Source organism: Narcine bancroftii, chromosome 9 (genome assembly GCF_036971445.1).
Source record: "Narcine bancroftii isolate sNarBan1 chromosome 9, sNarBan1.hap1, whole genome shotgun sequence".
NCBI lineage: Eukaryota > Metazoa > Chordata > Chondrichthyes > Torpediniformes > Narcinidae > Narcine > Narcine bancroftii.
This window is the reverse complement of record NC_091477.1, coordinates 76009812-76028471: the sequence shown is the minus strand read 5'-3', so window position 1 is coordinate 76028471 and position 18660 is coordinate 76009812. Positions and strand designations below refer to the sequence as shown.

Below are 18660 nucleotides of genomic sequence, written 5' to 3'. Positions count from 1 at the left end.
TGAAAATGCTATCATGTTCCAAACTAAATAAGCTGAAAGCTACAGCAAAACTGCTGGTAATTAAAAATAAAAAGGCAAAAGACAGTTCCTCAGGTGGGGACAAATACTCAAGCATTGAGCATATCACAGTAGAGCTCAATACTAATCTCCACTGAACTAACATGAAGCCTTTAAGAAGATATCTATAGGATTGGTAATGAGCATTTTTATTCTTCACTAATGCAGAGGTGTAGATCAGTTATTATGCCTTATCAAAGCCACTCATCAGTGCACAACTACCTTAGCCACAGAGACCAAGGGACAAATAAAATATTCAAACATAACCTGTGATCACATGAATTCCCTTGAGATTTGTTGTAGTATGCCCTGCTTTTCCAAAGTGCATAAATATTCAAGATTCAGAGTTACTCGTCATATCAAATGATGATACTATTGGGGAGCGGGGGGGGGTGGGGGGGGGGGGGAATCAAGATGTAGAAATGAAGGAATCAGTTTTGTGCAGCATCAGCTGAGCACAGAAGTACAATACTGACAAATATTGGGGGCAAGGGGAAAAGCAGAACACACTGAGAGACACAGAGTAAAAATAAATTCTGCATGTGTTGCTTATGTGATAGATTTTGAGCATGACAACTGTATTCATTAATTTTACATGTTTTCTGTTAAAACAAGATGACAAATTTAATAGAATATTAAATAAAATCACTGATTCAGACAAGTTCCAACAATAAATGACTGGTGAACATGTTCAAATCTGCTCAGGATGCATGATATGATTTATCATGAAACAAAGGAAACATCCAGTTCTGAGGCTGCCTGCTGTCGAAATTAATTGTCCTCTTGTGTAAATTTTCAGCAATAATTTAAACAATGGCAACAAGTACCTGCTTTCTCATGCTCCTCCTGCGCATCATCACTGGGGGAAGACCTGCGAGGGCCTGGACTGTCATTGTCACTGGCTCTTCTGCTCTCATGATGTTCTGGTGACATTCTTGCATCTTTTTCACTGTCTGTATCATGGCTCCCTTCACGCTCTCCAGTACTTCCTTCATTGATGAAGTGATTTTCTTTATCACTACCTTCTTCTTCATCATCTGATGGTTCAACACTGCAAACTTTCTTGGTTTTTTCACTCTCAGAATCAGTGCTAATGTTATTTTCCTCTCCACTTTGTGGGCGGCCAGGACCATCACTGTCTTCTGCATCGCTTTGACCTTCCTTTTGGCTTTCATCCTAAAACATGAGCAAAATGAAAACATGACTCACTAGGGGTTCTTAAAATTCCAATAATGCTATCCGCAGGGTGAGGAAAAACAACAAATAGAAGTAGCTGTAGAGAGAGAAGAGAAATCAGAAGAAATATAAAGAACAATGTCAAAGCTTTATTGAATCAATTAACTTTGGAAAGGGTGTACAGTTAGAAACAGAGGGATTTGGTTATGGAGTTTCAGAGACTCATATGCTGCAAAATTGGTGAGGGAAAAAGAGAGATGGAAATTCACAAGAACAGAGCTGGGGGCTTATGGAATGTAGAAGGGCAAGGGTAAAAGGATGAAAGTAACCAAAGATGCAGTGGTGAACATCGTGAATAGGAATACAATAATTAGAAAAGAGAAACAGGCCATTCAGTCTTCAGGCTTGTTCTCTCACAGGACCAGGGCTAATTATCCGCCTTGCTCACTTTCCTCTCAAATACTTGGATTCCTCCAATGCTTAAAATTGTGTTAAGTATACTTAAAAACTCAACATATATTGTTCTCAGATATAGAAAATTCTAAGGATTTTATTCTCTAAAGGAAATTAATACTGTCTTAACAAGTCAACCCTCACACTGAGATAACATTCAGCTTAGTACCACAGCCCCACAAGGATGAAGCAGTCTCTCAGCATCGAACTTGTCAATGGCTTTCAGCATCTTGTATATTTTACGAAAGTCACTTTTTTCCCCATAAACAAAAAAATAACCCAATCAGTCCTATGCATACCATTCAAAGCAAGTATGTACTACCCTTCATACCAAACTGTAATCAGAAATGCAGGTTTAATTTCACTAAAACTCCAGAGAACTGTACCAATACTTTCTTCTTTAGTTTCATACGTCAAAATTGACAAAAAAAATCAGTAAAAGAGTGAGTTAAGCATGGTTAATACATCTAGCAATTCCATAACCAAAGAAAACTTATTCTAAATTTATACTTCTTATGCTTACAGCTTTATTTTGTAATTTTTAACCCAATTAATTGCAGAATAAATTCCTATTCAAAAGGATAGGCTTTCCAAAAAGTGGCAGTATAAACATCCTAATCGAGGATCTTCATTGAGTGCTCAGTAGTGGAGTGGCTATATGTTGTAAGCCTCTGAGGAGTTTTGGTATGTCACAGGAGAGTCTCGTCAACTTCTCCAAGTGTATCGTGGAGAGTATTCTGCTGGTTGCACCAGGTACGGAGGCGCCAACTCTCAGGTCAAGAATAAACTCCAAAGGATTGATAACGCATCCTACGAAATCACAGGCACCAGACTTCACTCCATCAAGGACATCGACATGAGGTAGTGTCTTAAAAAAAGAAGCCTCTATCCTCAAAGACTCCCTCAACCCAGGCCATGCCCTCTTCACTCTACCACCATTGAGAAAAAGGTACAGGAGCCTAAAGACAAGCACTCAATGGTGTAAGGACAGCTTCTTCCCTCTGCCATCAGATTCCTGAATAATCAATGAACCAAAGACACTGCCTTACTTTTTGTGCACTATTATTTTAATTTTTTATAGTAATTTTGTAAGTTAGTTATAATATGAATGTTTACACTGTCATGCTGTTGCAAAACACTGAATTTCAAGACTTGTTCATGACAATAAATTCTAATTCTGATTCCAAAGCAATGCTCAAATGTCTAATAAAACAAAAATAGATACAGTGCCTGGAAAGATAGTATTAGGAGACATAACCAAAACCTAGTCAAATCATTTTTAAGGTGTGCCCTTAAAAAAAAAAGAGGTAGCTCGAGAGTAGATAAGGGTTAGATTTCGAGAAGCTTAAGGATTACAATGAGAGGATGGAAAAATGAAAGTTCTTGAGATTAGACAGACAAGTAGAAAGAAATTCATTATCCAAAGCCATCAGCCTCTCAAAACTGATCTGTAAACTCCAAAGCCTGGGCCTCAATACCCCACTGTGTAATTGGATCCTGATTTCCTCACCTCCAGACCACAATCATTGAGGATTAGTAAGAACATCTCCACAATCTCTATCAGTACCTGAGCACCACAGGGCTGTATTCTTAACCTGTTACTGTACTCGCTTTTCACCTATTACAAAAACAACACCATCAAAAATTTACTGACGATATTATGGTAATAGGCTGTATAAAAATAGGTGATGAGTCAACATACAGGAAGGAGATTGAAAACTGCTGAAGAACTTCACACTCAATATTACCAAAAGCAAGGACCTGATTGTAGACATTAGGAAAGGAAAACCAGAGGTGTATGATCCACAGATCATTAGGAGATGAGAAGTGGAGATGGTGAACAAATTTAAATTTCTCAGAGTCACTATCTTGGAGGATCTTTCCTGGACCCAACAGACTAAATAGTGTCATGAAGAAAGCACATCAGCGACTCTACTTCCTCAGGAGTTTGTGGAGGTTTGGCAAACTTCTACAGACATGTAGAGGAAAGTGTGCTAATTGGCTGCATCATGGTCTGGTATGGGGGCATCAATACATCTGAGCAGAAAGCTCTGAAAAAGGTACTGGGCTGTGTCCACTACATCACAGGTAAAACTCTTTACACCTTCTACATGAAATGCTGCTGTTGGAGAGCAGCAGCAATTGTCAATGATTCACACCATCCAGGAGAGCCTCTGTTCCCACTGCCGCCATCAAGAAAGAGGAGTAGGTGCTAAAAGGCCCACACCACCATGTTCAGGAACAGCTGCTACCCCTCCACCATCAGACTCCTAAGTAACAAACTCAATCAGAGACTCCATATAACCACTTACAGCACAGAACAGGCCAGTTCGGCCCTACTAGTCCATGCCGTAGCAAATCCCCACCTTCCTAGTCCCACTGACCAGCACCCGGTCCATACCCCTCCAGTCCCCTCCTATCCATGTAACGATCCAGTCTTTCCTTAAAGACTGCCGGAAGCTCATTCCACATTCCCACCACCCTCTGCGTAAAGAAATTTCCCCTCATGTTCCCCTTATTTTCCCCCTTCAATCTTAAACCATGTCCTCTAGTTTGAATCTCCCCCTTTCTTAATTGAAAAAGCCTATCCACGTTTACTCTGTCTGACTCATTTAAGGACTCTTACTTTCTCATTAATTATCATTGTATGCTTTGTTTCCTCTTTATATTGCACAGTTTGTTTAAATTTCTTTCTTTTGGATATCTATCTTTTCTTTTTGCACAACCAAAAAGGAGAAATTCTGCCTGGCTCACAGGAAAAAGTAGCTAAGGGTTCGATAAATCTGAACTTAGAGGAGAATTTAAAATCAGGATGGCACTTGTGCAATGATAGGGATTTAAAGTGGCACTGTGATGGAGCTAGCAGAGTCATTGCCTCACAATGCCAGGGACCCTGGTTCAATCGTCATCTTAATTTCAGAGTAGAGTTTGCATGTTTTTTTACTGTGATTGTGGGTTTCACCTGGGAGCTCCAATTTCCTCCCACATCTTCAAGATGTACAGTTTGGCAGATTTATTGATCACTCTAAAATGTCCTAGTGTGTTGAATCTGGAGATTCTACCACTCTGTTTTGGGGGGGGTGGGGGGCGAGAGAATAAAAGAACATGTCAATGATTGGCATGGACTTGATGGGCAGAAGGACCAGTTTCCATGCTGTATTTCTCTATGACATGGCCAGGATGTGCAATAGAAATTGATGATATCAAAGTGTTTTTTTCAAATATTAAAAGTTTATGCTTGAACAGGAGATTGCCTAAAGATGGGCAATGCCATGAATGTGATAATAGATTCATCTGGATTAAATGAATATGAATAGCCTGAATGTGGGGCACGGTTTAAGATGATAGAATTAGAGACAATTAAGGCCACCCTTTCCAATGATTAACTGGAGAAAAATGTGGTTCATCCATTGCAAACAAACTCACATTGCTACACCAGTTTAACCCGCTTAAACACCAGTTTAACAGGAACAGGATGAGACTTGTGAGCAAGATCAATTAAAAATTATGTGGAGTTGAGAGAGAAAATGGAGAAAAATATAAATAGAAGGCTGGGGAAGTACCAGGAGAAGCTGGCTTGACATAATGCACAAGGAGGAGGCAGTGATACATATACAAAATATCTTTAGCTGCACACAAGTTCATGAGATCCCCTCATACATTTGTAAAAACGATTGGAAAATAAACCATGTTATCCTTATTCCTCAGAGGTATTGTTGAAGAAGTTGCATTAGATGTACTCAAATCTGTGTTCAGTGTAATCTCTGTGCCAGTTACCATGATCTTATTGAGTGACAGAACTGGCTTGAAGGGTCAAGTAGTCTTTACAAACAACTAATTCATGCTTTTATAAGTTCAAAGATAATGACAATGCTGGACCAGGAGTGATAGGGACCAGGAAGGGAAGTCGCTCACCTCAGTATGATGCCCTACACTGCTGCCTTCGGATGCTGCACAGTGTTCAGTTGAGTCTTCCTGATCATCTGAGCCTGAATTATGTTCATCCTGTACTGGCGTTGCTCCACCATCATCTAGTGAAAGTAAAACAGTTACTACTGCTATAGCACACTATCAGCCAACTGCATATTGCCAAAGGACTTTGTTGGCTGCATAGCTATTTTGGGATGCCCTGAGTTACAATCTTGCCTGTGATCTGTTGAACATGTGAAGGGATGAACCAACCCTTGCTAAACCTAATGTACCAATTGCCCATGAATTTACTGTAGTCATAGTTTACAAAACAAATAAAAAAATCCTTCCTGCCCTCTGAATAATGTCAGCATCATTTATGTAGACAAACGAGGATGGTTGTTTAATGGAGCATTGTTACCAGGATCTTGCTGGCAAGGGCCTAAGATTTTGAAGTAAACAGCACACTGCATCTCCTGCAACCTCCAAGATATTGATAAGCTCAGCGCTGTTTAGCAAGAAGCTCTACCCATGATTTTGCCCTTGCAATAATTAAGCACTTGCAGTACATTTCCAAATCAGAACACAACCATTCAATAAAAATAATGTTTACTGTGAACCTCGGCCTCAATCCCACTTCCCTGTCTGATTGCCAAAAGCATCAATTGCATGTAATCCAAAAAAAAAGTCAAACTTGAATATACTTAAATAACTCAGCATCCACATTCTTCTCATGATAAAATTTTTAGTTTCACAAAACTCAGAAAATATTCATCAACTTAGTTTTAAATGATTGGCCCCTTACTCTGAGACTTTGGCCTGACTAAATTCACCCACCAGGTAAAATGTCCTTATAACATCCAACAGGCCAAGTCATCTCAAGAGTCTGTCTTTCAGTGAGATTATTTTTTCATTGCTCTAAAATTCAGAGAATATTTCCAGTTTCCACAACCTAGTAAACCATCACTGCATTATTTTCAAGGCAAGTAGGCTCTTCTCTGAGTTAAGAAGCTTAAAAATGCATGCAATTATCCAAATATGGTCTTAATAAAATCCTGTAAAATTGCTTGTACTTGTACGCTAACCCAATATTACATTTGCCTTACTAATTAATCGCTTATATTTACAAGCTAATTTTGTACTACCCAGACAAGAAATCCCAGATAAATCTGAACACTTAAAACAAACTCTAAATGTTTGTTTTTCTATTGTACCAAAATAAATGTTTACCTTTATAATTCATTTGTCATAAGAGCAAAATATGGCAATTTAACCCATCAAGTCTGGTCCACCATTCCAATTATGGCAAATGTATTTTTCCTTTCAACCCCATTTTTCCTGCCTTCTTTCTATAAACTTTGACAGCCTATCTAATCAGGAACCTATCAACCACTGCTTTAAATATACCCAATGTCTTTGGCTCCATAGCCATTTGTGGCAATGGATTCCATTGAGTTACAACGCTTTGGCTAGAAAAAAACATCTCATCTCTGTTCTAAGGGGGACATCCTTTTATTCTAAGGGTGTGCCCTCTGGTCCTAGTCTACCACTACTGGAAAATCTTCTCCATGTCCAATTTATCTAGCCCATTCAATAGTCATATGTCTCAACAAGATTTCATGACCCTGCCCCCCCCTCCTCCACCAATGCTTTGAAACATAGTAAATACAGGCCAAAGTTATCAAACATTCCTCTTGACCAACAAGTATAGACTGAAACAACAAAAGACACGTGAGAAAGTGTATGAGAATGAGATGCAGAGGGATATGATCACTGTAATATTGAAACAAATAACCAAATTGGTGACTTACAGGATATCCATTTGCATTAACAAATAACCCTTTGGCTACCGATAACAAGAAACTGAATCACAATCATTCAAACTAGAGTTATTCATTTCAAAGGAAGTTAAAGTAATAATTCTCAGCAAAGATTTGGCAATACAACCAAAAGAGATTTCCCACAAGTGTATCCTCAGGTTGCATATACCCAACTCAAGGACACAGCACATGGAAATGAGCTGCTATAGCAAAGTATTCTATGCTGAGCTACTATAAACATCGGTGCACATGTTCTGGAATCACTGTACAAGTTGTCAAGTTGAATTATTCTGTGGAGTCTAGTGCAATACTGACACCTCCAGGCTTGCATGCTGGGCTTGTATACATCACTGCTTCTGTCACATGGGCAGGGAGTGATATGATCAGTGATATCAACATCTCAGATAACAACCTGTGATATCAACATCTCAGATAACCATCTGCAGATCAATTTCCTGCGTTTCCACAGCACATCCGCCATTTTGGGAGCTGGTTCACTTGCTGTTAAGTGGGTTGCCACGTTACCATCCCCTTCCACCTCGAGAACTGGCAATCCCACTGCAAACCCCCAAAGTCTGTTTTTTTTTGTTTGGGCAGCCTTCCTCTCCCCTGAGGCACCTAAGCCATGACTGGTCCATCCAGAAGCAGATGGGCAGGTTTGAGGTGGTCAATTGCAAAAGCTTCCTCTTTACCTCCGATGTCCAAAACCATTGTCAAACCATTGTGTCTTAGTACCTCGAAGGGACCCTCATATGGATGCTGGAATGGTGCTTGGCGTGCTCCTTTCTGTACGAAAAAATGCTTGCAGTCTTGTAAGTTCTGGGGCATATAGGACCTGATGACTGTGTTGAGATTTGGTATGGGTGCTAAAGAAACAAGGTTCTCTTGGAGCTTGCTTAGGACCTCTGCGGGCGTCTCCTTCCATCCTCGTGAGACTGATACAAATTCTCCTGGAACCGTCAGGCACCTCCCATCCTCGTGAGTCTGATACAAATTCACCTGGAACCATCAGGGGCGCGCTGTAAGTCAGCTCAAAAGATTGTAGTGGGTTTTTCGTGTGTTGCTGGACTTTGGATGTTTGTCAACGAATGAATGTCTTCACCTAATTGCTGACCTGTTTTTGAAAGTCATGCCACACAAATCTGTTGGCTACCTTCTGTACAGCCGTTCTGATCGATGGATGTGCCAACCTGTGTACCGCGGCCGCCTCCAGGCCACCAGAACAATTGGGCAAGGATGACCTGTAGATACTTCACACAGGAATTGAAGCTCCACCAGGCCTACTGGAATTTCTTCCATTTGCCTGTTGCGCTTTCGCGAGCACAACATAGTCCACCCCTTGGGCTAAGGTTGGCACAAATTGACTGGTCGGGTGAGATAGCACATTTGCCACAACGTTGGCCTTTCCTGAGAGGTGTTCAATGGTGTCACGAACTCAGAAATATATGATAAATCTCTTGCTGACAAGCCGACCATGGCTCTGATACCTCAGTGAAGGCAAATGTAAGCAGCTTGTAACCCGTAAAAGCCGTGAAATGCCTGCCTTCAGGAAAGAACCTGAAATGACTGATAGCTTGGTATAGTGACAACAATTCTCGATCAAAAACTGTACTTGAGTTCTGGTGGTCTTAGGTGCTTGCTAAAGAAAGCCAATGGTTTCCAATGCCCATTGACATACTGTTCAAGAACCCTCCTACTGCTGTACTGGATGCATCCACTGTCAGGGCTGTCAGGACATCCATTCTTGGGTGGACCAGCAATGCAGCAGTAGCCAGTGTTTCCTTGGCGTTCTTGAATGTTGCTGACAATTCTTGGTTCCCAAGTGACATCCCTTGCCTTGCCTGACACCAGGGCGAAGAGGGGGGCACATGATGTGAGCCACTGATGGTAGAAACCGACGATAAAAGTTCACCATTCCAACAAACTCCAAGAGGCCTTTAACAGTGCTGGGCTCAGCGAATCCCCAGATTGCCTCGACCTTTACCGGTAGTGGCTTTATTCCGTGTTTGTCAATTCTATGGCCCAGAAAGTTGATGGTCGCTAAACCGACTTGACACTTGGCCGACTTGATAGTCAGCCCAAACACATTCAAACAAGTGAAAAACTTGTGCAGGTGGGACAGAGGGTCCTGATGACAGCGGCTAGCAATAATCATGTCCTTTAGGTATATGAAAGTAAAGTTGAGATCGCATCCCACTCTGTCCATTAAATGTTGGAAAGTCTGCGCGGCATTCTTCAGCCCAAAAGACATCTTTCTGAACTCAAAGGCCAAAGGAATGTTAACCAGGTGGACTGGGATCTAATGATATCCCTGGACCACGTCCTCCATGGAAAAGATGAAGGTTCCCTGTAGGTTGGACGCAAAGTCCTGTAAATGCGGTACTGAGTAGCAATCGGATGCAGTAACCTCATTCAATCTGTGGTAATCATCACAGGGTCTCCATCCACCTGCAGCCTAGTGTACTATGTGGAACTATCGGACCGTTGTGCAATACCCACGTCCTCCATCCTTTCAAACTCCTCTTTGTCCAAACAAAGTTTATCTGGAGGGAACCTGCAAGCTCAGGCATGCAGCGGTGGCCCTGCCGTTGGTATGTGGTGCTGCACCCCATGTTTCGGCATCACCGAGTTGAATTGCGACGTAATTGTTGTGGGAAGTTCCGTGAGCTACCTGGCAAATTCATTATGCGAAGGAGTAACGGAGTCTAAATGCAGGGCTGGCAACTTGGCCTCACCTGGGGCAAAATCTGAAAAGTGTTGGTAGGAAGGAGTTTTCGTCCCTTTAGATCAACCAGCAGGCCACATGCTCTGAGAAAATCCCCTTCCAGTAGCAGTTGTTCAACCTCCACCAATGTGATGTCCATGTGAACTTAATATTCCCAAACTGAAGCAGGATCCTACGCGTGCCAAATGTCTGAAAGGTTCTGCAGTTTACTCTTTTCAATGATGGCCCAAGTTTTCTGTTATGTGTGTCACACCCCGAAGGGGGAAGCACTCTAATCTCAGCTCCTGTATCCACCAAGAAACGCCGGCCAAAATGCCTACTGCAGACATACAAAAGGCTGTCTCGATGGCCAACTGCCACAGCCATTAGTGATGGCTGACCCTGGCATTTTCCCTGAAAGGTACAAGAAGTTCAGCAGCGGTGAGCTTCTGCGCCCCCTCGTTGATGGTAGAAACACCAATGATTGCCATCTTTGACCCATTGTCTCCTGGCTGACTGGTGGTCTGACAACGGATTTGATTGATCCTGCTGCTGGTCTAATGTTGGAGTTGCACGATCCTGCTGCTGTGAGCGGGATCTGGTGACCGGTCCTACAGATTTTATTGCTTAGTCCACCACAGAATGTCAGCATGGACCGCAACTCTCCGTAGGTCACTGAAATCCTCATCAGCCAGTCGCACGTGGATATCTTCTGGCAACTGCTCCAAGAAAGCCTGCCCAAACATGAGGCAGGGCCCATGCCCTTCCACTAGTGCCAGCCTTTCATTCATGAGCGTGGAAGGGATCCTGTCTCCTCAGCCATCCAAGTGAAGTAAACATTGTGAGAGGCTAAAGGTAAGGATGAGCAGACTCTTATGTGCCAAGTACTTGCCCTACTCTGGAGGTTGCTGAAGAAAATTGAAAATTCGGCATCCCTTCTCTTAATCCAGGGCACTTACTACATAGTGGTGCTGCGTGGAATCCAATGTTATCTGCTCCCAACTGGAATTAGGCTTCTACTTGGTCAAACCATACACATTGGCAGTTTCAGAGCCATGGCATGCATCGAAGAAAAATTTTCCATGTTGGCCTATTGGGGTCACCAATATTGTGAAGTATTCTATTCTAAGCTATTATAGAAGTTGGTGTACACATTGTGGAGTCACTATAAACATTGTCAAGTGATGTATTCATTGTGGAGTCTAGTGCACGACTGACATCTCCAAGCTTGCAAGCTGGGCTTATATCCATCACTGCTTCTGTTACATGGATAGGAAGTGACAATATAATTGATGTCATCAGCTCAGATCAATTTCCCGCGTTTTGCACAGCACGTCCGCCACTTTGGGAGCCAGTTCGCTTGCTGGTAAGTGGGTTGCCACACCATTATTTATTAAAATCAAGACTGATGTATGTACATAGGTTTATTCCTACAAATGCCAAAACTCGTTCTCTTCTCCACGCATCCCCCCCCCCCCCCCCGCCCCCAAGTTCCCCATTGGTCTTAAGTGTTTTCAATGCAATTCGTGTACAGACAAAATTGACTGTAAAAAAATTGAACTCTTCAGTTATCCAGGGAAAGCCTATACATAATGATATTTTAAACTAGAAAGTCTGGTTAGTATATATTCTATTGCTTCAAGTTTCTCCTTAAAAGTTACCATGTCAGCAATAGGATTCAATATTGCTTTCAATGTTGGAATTCTAAAATAAAAACACAACATGCTGGAAATACTAAGTAGGCCAGGCAGTGGGAAGAGAAAGAGTCAACAGCAGAAGTTGAAAATAGATACATCAAAGGACATACAGCATTATTTCATTCTGATGAAGGATCTTCGACTTGAAACATTCACTCTGTTTCTCTTTCCATGATATGCTGGCCTAACCCACTGAATATTTTGAGCATTTTCCATTTTTATTTTTACATTGCATAATGACTCTACTACTCAAGTCTGATCAGAGTGTGTTTAGATGTCATATTATGTAAATATATATATCTTTCTCTCTTTCTCTTTGGCTTAGCTTCGCGGACGAAGATTAATGGAGGGGTAATGTCCACGTCAGCTGCAGGCTCGTTTGTGGCTGACAAGTCTATATATATATATATATATATATATATATATACATGTATATGTATAATTGCAAATTGTTTTGAATTTCATTAAATATTGGCAATCCAAACCTTTCTATCTACATCCTAAGTTACATCTAGTCCTGTTCATTCATTGTTTCACAAAGTCATCAAGGAGGACAAGACCCAATACTACACCAGGCTCAAGCCCCATGGAAACATTGTGAGCATCTGACGACGGTGGCAGGGCACGTATGTATTCTCGAAGTACAAAGCAAAGTCGGGCAGCATTACAGGTAACAATGCAAAAAGCTAAATGCATTCTAGGCTCACTTCGAACAAGCCTGCAGGAGGGTGACATCCACATCAACTACTATAGTGCTCCTGCACCCATAGTCTCTGTATCTAAAATCAGCTCAACTTTCCAGAGGGCGAACTCACGGAAAGCAACCGGGCCAGCCAGACTCCTACGATGTGTCCTGAAAGTCTGCTCAGAACAACTAGTGGGCTTATTTACAGACTGGCTGTAATTCCCACATTTCAAGAAGGTCATCATCATCCCAAAAGCAAATTAAAAAAGCCCAGTAATGGGCTTGAATGACATGGCTGCCATTGCCATGTAGCTCTTTGACAGGCTGCTAATGGCTCACATCAATTTTAACCTCCCAGCCAGCTTTGATTCAGTAATATTTGCCCATTGCCCAAACAGGTCTAAGGCAGAAGTCATCTCCCTAGCTCTCCACTTGGCCCTGAAAAACCTAGAGACCAAGAACACCCATGTTAGCCTATTTATCATCAATTACAACTCCACCTTCAATACTAGTCTCGAGCACACTCATTCCCAAACCGTGGGATCTTGACCTCAGCACCCCACTCCACACCTTTGCAGCCGGATCCTTGACTTCCAATCCAAGAGACCACAATCGGAGAAAGCAGGTAGCATCATCACCTCCATGATCACACTTAATACCAGAGCTCCTTAAGGATGTATACTCAGGCCACTAATATACTCACAAATTTCCAGAGATCGGTACTGGGCCTACTGCTGTTTGTCATATATATTAATGATCTAGATGGCAAATTGGATGAGTAAATTTGCAGATGATACAAAGGTCGGCAGTGTTGTGGGCAGTGAGGAAGATTATCAAAGCTTACAGGGTGTTGAGTATCAAGCGTGAGTTCTATCAGATCATTCATCTTTAATTTTGTCAATTTTGTTGGAAGAACAACAAAAGATAGGTTAAATACAACATTATTGAAGAAAAAAAGAATTTTGTGATTTCACGAGACAAGAGATAAAATTTTTTCTTGAAACTAATAATGATTCAGTAACGAGAAAGTTTACAATATGGGATTCTATGAAGGCATATTTAACAGGTCAAATAATGTTATTCTTCAAACGTAAAGAAAGAATATATGAAAGAGGTGGATCAGTTAGAAAAATAATGAAATTGGAAAAGGAAAAACAAATGCAAAAAATGAGGAGAAAAGAATATTGTTAGAATTTTAAAAAATAAGATTTAATACAATCTTATAGAATGGAGAGGGATATAATGAGATTGTGACAAAAATATGAATTAGGTGAAAAGGCTCAAAGTATTAGCAAGGCAATTAAAGACAGACAAGTTTCTGGAACAATAAATGCTACTAAAATATGTACAGGTCAGGTTACTTATAAAATTCAGGAGATAAATTATAATTTTAAGGAATTTTATGCTAATCTTTATCATTCAGAATCCTTGAGCGATGATAATAAAATAGAAGAGTATTTGAGACAAGTTAAAATTACCTGTGTTAAATGAAGATGAAAAGTTAAGATTGTCTAATATTTTTTTCTGAAATAGAAGTTTATGAGACCCTAATGCCATTATAGAATAATAACCACAAGGTGAAGATGGTTTTCCACTAGAATTTTATAAAGAGTTTAAGGAATTAGTAGACCAAATGAGAGAGGTACATGACCTAACAGTAATTCCAAAGAAAGGAAAAGATTATTTACAACCTTCCTCATGTAGACCTATATCATTATTGAATACAGATTAAAAAATTGTATCAAAATTATTAACTAATCGGTTAGTTAAATTTTTGCCAAAATTAATAAATATGGATCAAACTGGCTTTATTAAAAATAGAAGAGTGGCAGATAATAGTTAAATTTTTGTTTGATAAATATAGGGCATAATAAAGATTCCAGTGGTAGCGGTTGCGCAAGACACAGAGAAAGCATTTGATAGATTGAAATGGGAGTTTTAGCTTAAAACAATGTTTTTTGGGATTCCAAATACTTTTATAAATTGGATAAAAGCATTGTATGATCAGCCAAAAGCAAAAGTGATTATGAATAAATATCAAAATCTTTTTTTGTTAGAATGGTGTTCTAGACAAGGTTGCCCATTGTCACCATTTTTATTTGCATTAGCAATAAAGCCATTAGCAGAAATAATTAGAATTGATATGGTAGACAATTGAGGAGTTCAGTGAAACAAAAGGATTTGGGAGTCATGGTACATAATTCCCTTAAAGATGAATCACATGTAGATAGGGTGGTGAAGAAGGCATTTGTTATGTTGACTTTCATAAATCAGAGAAATGAATACAAGAGTTGGGATGTTATGTTGGCATTGGTGAGGCCAAATTTGGAATAATGTGTGCAGTTTTGGTCACTGAATTATAGAAAGGACATAAACAGATTAGAAAGAGTACAGAGGAGGTTTATGAGATTGTTGTCAGGTTTCAGGGTTTGAGTTACAGGGAAAGGTTGAGCAGTCTGGGACTTTATTCCCTGGAGTGTAGAAAATTGAGGGGTGATTTGATAGAGGTATTCAAAATTATAAGAGAGACAGACAGAGCCAATGTGGATAGGCTTTTTTCCCATTGAGAATGGGGGAGATTCAAACAAGAGGGCGTGGATTGAGTAAAAGGGGAAAAGTTTAGGGGAAACATGAGGGGGAATTTCTTCTCGCAGAGGGTGGTGGGGGTGTGCAATGAATTTCCAGCAGAGGTGGTAGAAGCTAGATACATGTTAATATTTAAGGAAAAGTTGGGATAGGTATATGGACGGGAGAGATATGGAGGGTTATGGGCTGAATGCGGGCCAGTGGGACTAGGTGGGAAAAGTTGTTTGGCATGGCCGGTTTCTAGCACTTCCTTTTGTATATACTAACCAGCCTCAGTATGAAGAAGGTGCCCATCAAGTCCATTCTATATTTTTCCCTGCTGATTTGAATCTATGTCTTCCTGTTTTAGGTGCTCCCACCCTGGGAAAGACAATGACTATTTATCTTGTCAATGCCCCTCATGATTTTAGAAACCTCTTTAAGATTCGCCTTGGTCTCCTTTGCTCCATGGAGAAAAATGTCTGTCTATACAGTCTCTCCTTACAATTCAAGCACATTAGTTCTGGCATCTTTGTGGTGAACCTTTTCTGTACCATTTCCAGCTTAATGATATCTTCTTAAACATAGGTAACTAAAACTGCACATAATACGTAAAGTGCTGTCTCACCAATGTCTTGTAATGTAGCATGAAATCTCTGCTCCTGCACTCAAAGCAAGCTTGCCAAACACCTTCTTCATCACCCTGTCCATCTGACTCATAGAACAATGCTCTTGTACCTCCAAGTCTCTTGTTCTATAACTCTCTCCACGGGCTTACCATTCACCGTGTTAGTCCTACCCTGGTTTAACCTACCAAAGTGCAACTCCTCTCACTTGTTTGAGTTAAATTTCAGCTGCAATTCTGTAGTCCACTTTTCCAATTCCTCTAGATCCTTAGATAACTATCTTACTGTCCACTATGCCACCAATTCTGGTGCAATCGCAAACATACTAACGATGTTAGCTATGTTGTCATCTATGTTGCTAATATTATAAATAAAAACAACAATGAACCAGGCACCGATTCCTTCCACGCAACATTGGTTACAGACAAACAATAGAAGTAACAACCCTCCACTACCATCCTCTCTATCTCACACTATCACTAACAATTCAGTACCAATTGGCCAGCTGACCCTGTTTCCAAGCAATCTGAGCTGCCAGACTAGACTGCAATGTGAAACCTTGTTAAAGTCCACGTAGACACCATCTGCTGCCCTGCCGCAATTCATCTGAAAGCCTAGTGGCATGGTGGCAAGATAACTTAAATCAGATGATCAGATACTTCATGAGAGATGGTAAAGAACAGAGAATGGGAGAGAAAAGAGATCAAAAGAATAGAAAATTGTTTTTCGGGAAATAAATTATTATCCTTTGAACAAATGAAGGATAAATATAACTCACGATACAATGTTTGCATACTACCAACTGAAAACCTATTTGAAGGACAAATTGGGAAACAGTCTGAGGTTACCAGAAGGAAGCAATTTTGAATATGTGATTACAGACACAATGATAATTAAAAAATTTGTAACAAACATGTACATCAAACTGCAAGAAAAGGAGAACGAGGAAACAAACAGTAAACCTAAACAAGAATGGGAACAAGATCTAAACATAAAGATAAAGAATGAAACATGGGAGAAGCTATGCTCTGGAACGATGAGAAATACAATAAACACGAGGTTACGCATGAAACAATATAATTGGTTACACAGGCTATACATCACACCCCAAAAGTTAAATAAATGGGACCCAACAGTATCAGACAGATGTTTTCGCTGTAAAAAGGAAACGAGAGATGGTAAAGAACATACTCCCGTTAACCACAAAAGAGCTGATTGTGGACTTTAGGAAGGGAAAACCAGAGATGAATGGTCCGGTGATCAATTGGGAATCAGAGCTGGAGAGGGTGAGCAAATTTAAATTCCTGGGAGTCACTATCTTGATAGGAGTTTTCCTGGACCCAACACACTAATCTCAGTGAAGAGAGCACATCACTGCTTCTACTCCTCAGGAGTTTGTGAAGGTTTGGTATGACATCGGAAAACAGCAAAATTCTGTAGCTGGCCTGGTATGGGGTCACCACCATCCAGTACATTTTCCCCTCCCCTCTTTCCATAGCGAGTGGTCCCTCTGAAACTTCCTTGTCCATTCAACCATTCCCAACAATTACCTTCCTGGTAACCAACTTGGTGACCACAAGAGGTGCTACACTTGCACTGACATCTCCTCCTCATGGCTAATGGAGCAACAAACAATTCTTCCAAGTGAAGCAACAATTCACTCGTGATTCTGTAGGAGTTATTTACTGCATCCTGTACTCATCTACATTGGGGAAACAGAATGCAGATTGGGAGATGGCTTCACTGAGCAGCTTTGCTGTAACTATACATGGCCAACCACTTCAATGAAACATTGATATTTATATAGTAAAACACTAAAGTCTGCAGATACTTTGGTTAAAGTAAAAACATAATGCTGGAGAAACTCAGCAGGTCAAAAGTGTACTTTATATAGCAAAAGATAAAGATACATAACCAACATTTCTGGCTTGAGCTCTTCATCAAGGTATGGAAAAATGTTGGCAGGCATCCAAACAAAATGGTGGGGGGGAGGGGTAGGGGAGGAGCATGATCCCAAAGGCAGGAGGCAATGGGGGGATAAGGGAGGGAGGGCACATCAGCAGGCAGGGGAAAGAGGAATGGCTCTGTGAATAGAGAGGGAAGTGGGTAGAGAGCTATGGGGGGAAAAAGACAAGGGGAAAGGGGATGGAGGAAGAATAAAGAGTAGGTTAGCAGAAACTGGAGGCTGATGTTAATGCCATCTAGTTGGAGAATGCGCAGATGAAAAATCAAATGGTGTTCCTCCAATTTATAGGTGGTCTTTGTGGAATAGTATATAAGGTCATGGAAAAACATATGAGTATGGGAGTGGTATACGGAAGTGAAATGGTTGGCCACTGATGAGGACAGAGCAAAGGAGCTCAGTGAAGCAAGCTCCAAGCCTGCACCCAGCTTCTCCAATGTAGAGAAGGACACAAAGGGAGCACTCCTGCGAATACACATGAAATATTGCTTCATTTGAAAGGCCTGTTTGGGGCCACAAATTGTGATGAGGGGGAGGTATGGGCGCAAGCATGGCACTTCCTGCAGCCACAGTGGAAGGTGCTGGGGTGGGGCAATTGCCATTTGGTTGGAGACTGCCAAGATGGAATATAAGGTGTTCCTCCAATAAGTGCATGAGTGAGTCACAGAGGGAACAGTCCCTATGGAAGGTAGGAGAGGGGAAGATGTATCTAGTTGTGGAATCATGTTGTAGGTGGTGGAAATTACGGAGATACAGCACCTAACAGCCCGAAAAGCCTGGGATTGTCTGATCTCAGAAGCTAAGCAGGCACAGGACTAGTCAATAGTTGGAGGGGAACCACATGGTGCTGTAGGCTTCTATGAGAGGCGATGGATAAAATGGCGACTCTCTGATGCCTTACGGTAGACAAAAGTTAAAGGATTTCATGCAGGTTACATTCAAAATGTAGTATTATATGACAATAATGAAACCATTACCTTTTTACCATTAATGTGTTGGATGCAG

General features: G+C 40.9%; 1 protein-coding gene across 1 annotated transcript in view; it reads right to left on the bottom strand.

Moving 5' to 3' along the window:
• The window catches only part of LOC138742300 (protein IWS1 homolog), a 76218-nt gene that overhangs the window by 52483 nt on the left and 5075 nt on the right, over positions 1-18660 (bottom strand). Inside the window, exons 2-3 of the mRNA XM_069896539.1 lie at positions 5602-5717; positions 885-1233 (exon numbers count right to left, since the gene is read on the bottom strand). Coding sequence (XP_069752640.1) covers positions 885-1233; positions 5602-5717 — 465 coding nt within the window. The remainder of the gene's footprint in view (positions 1-884; positions 1234-5601; positions 5718-18660) is intronic.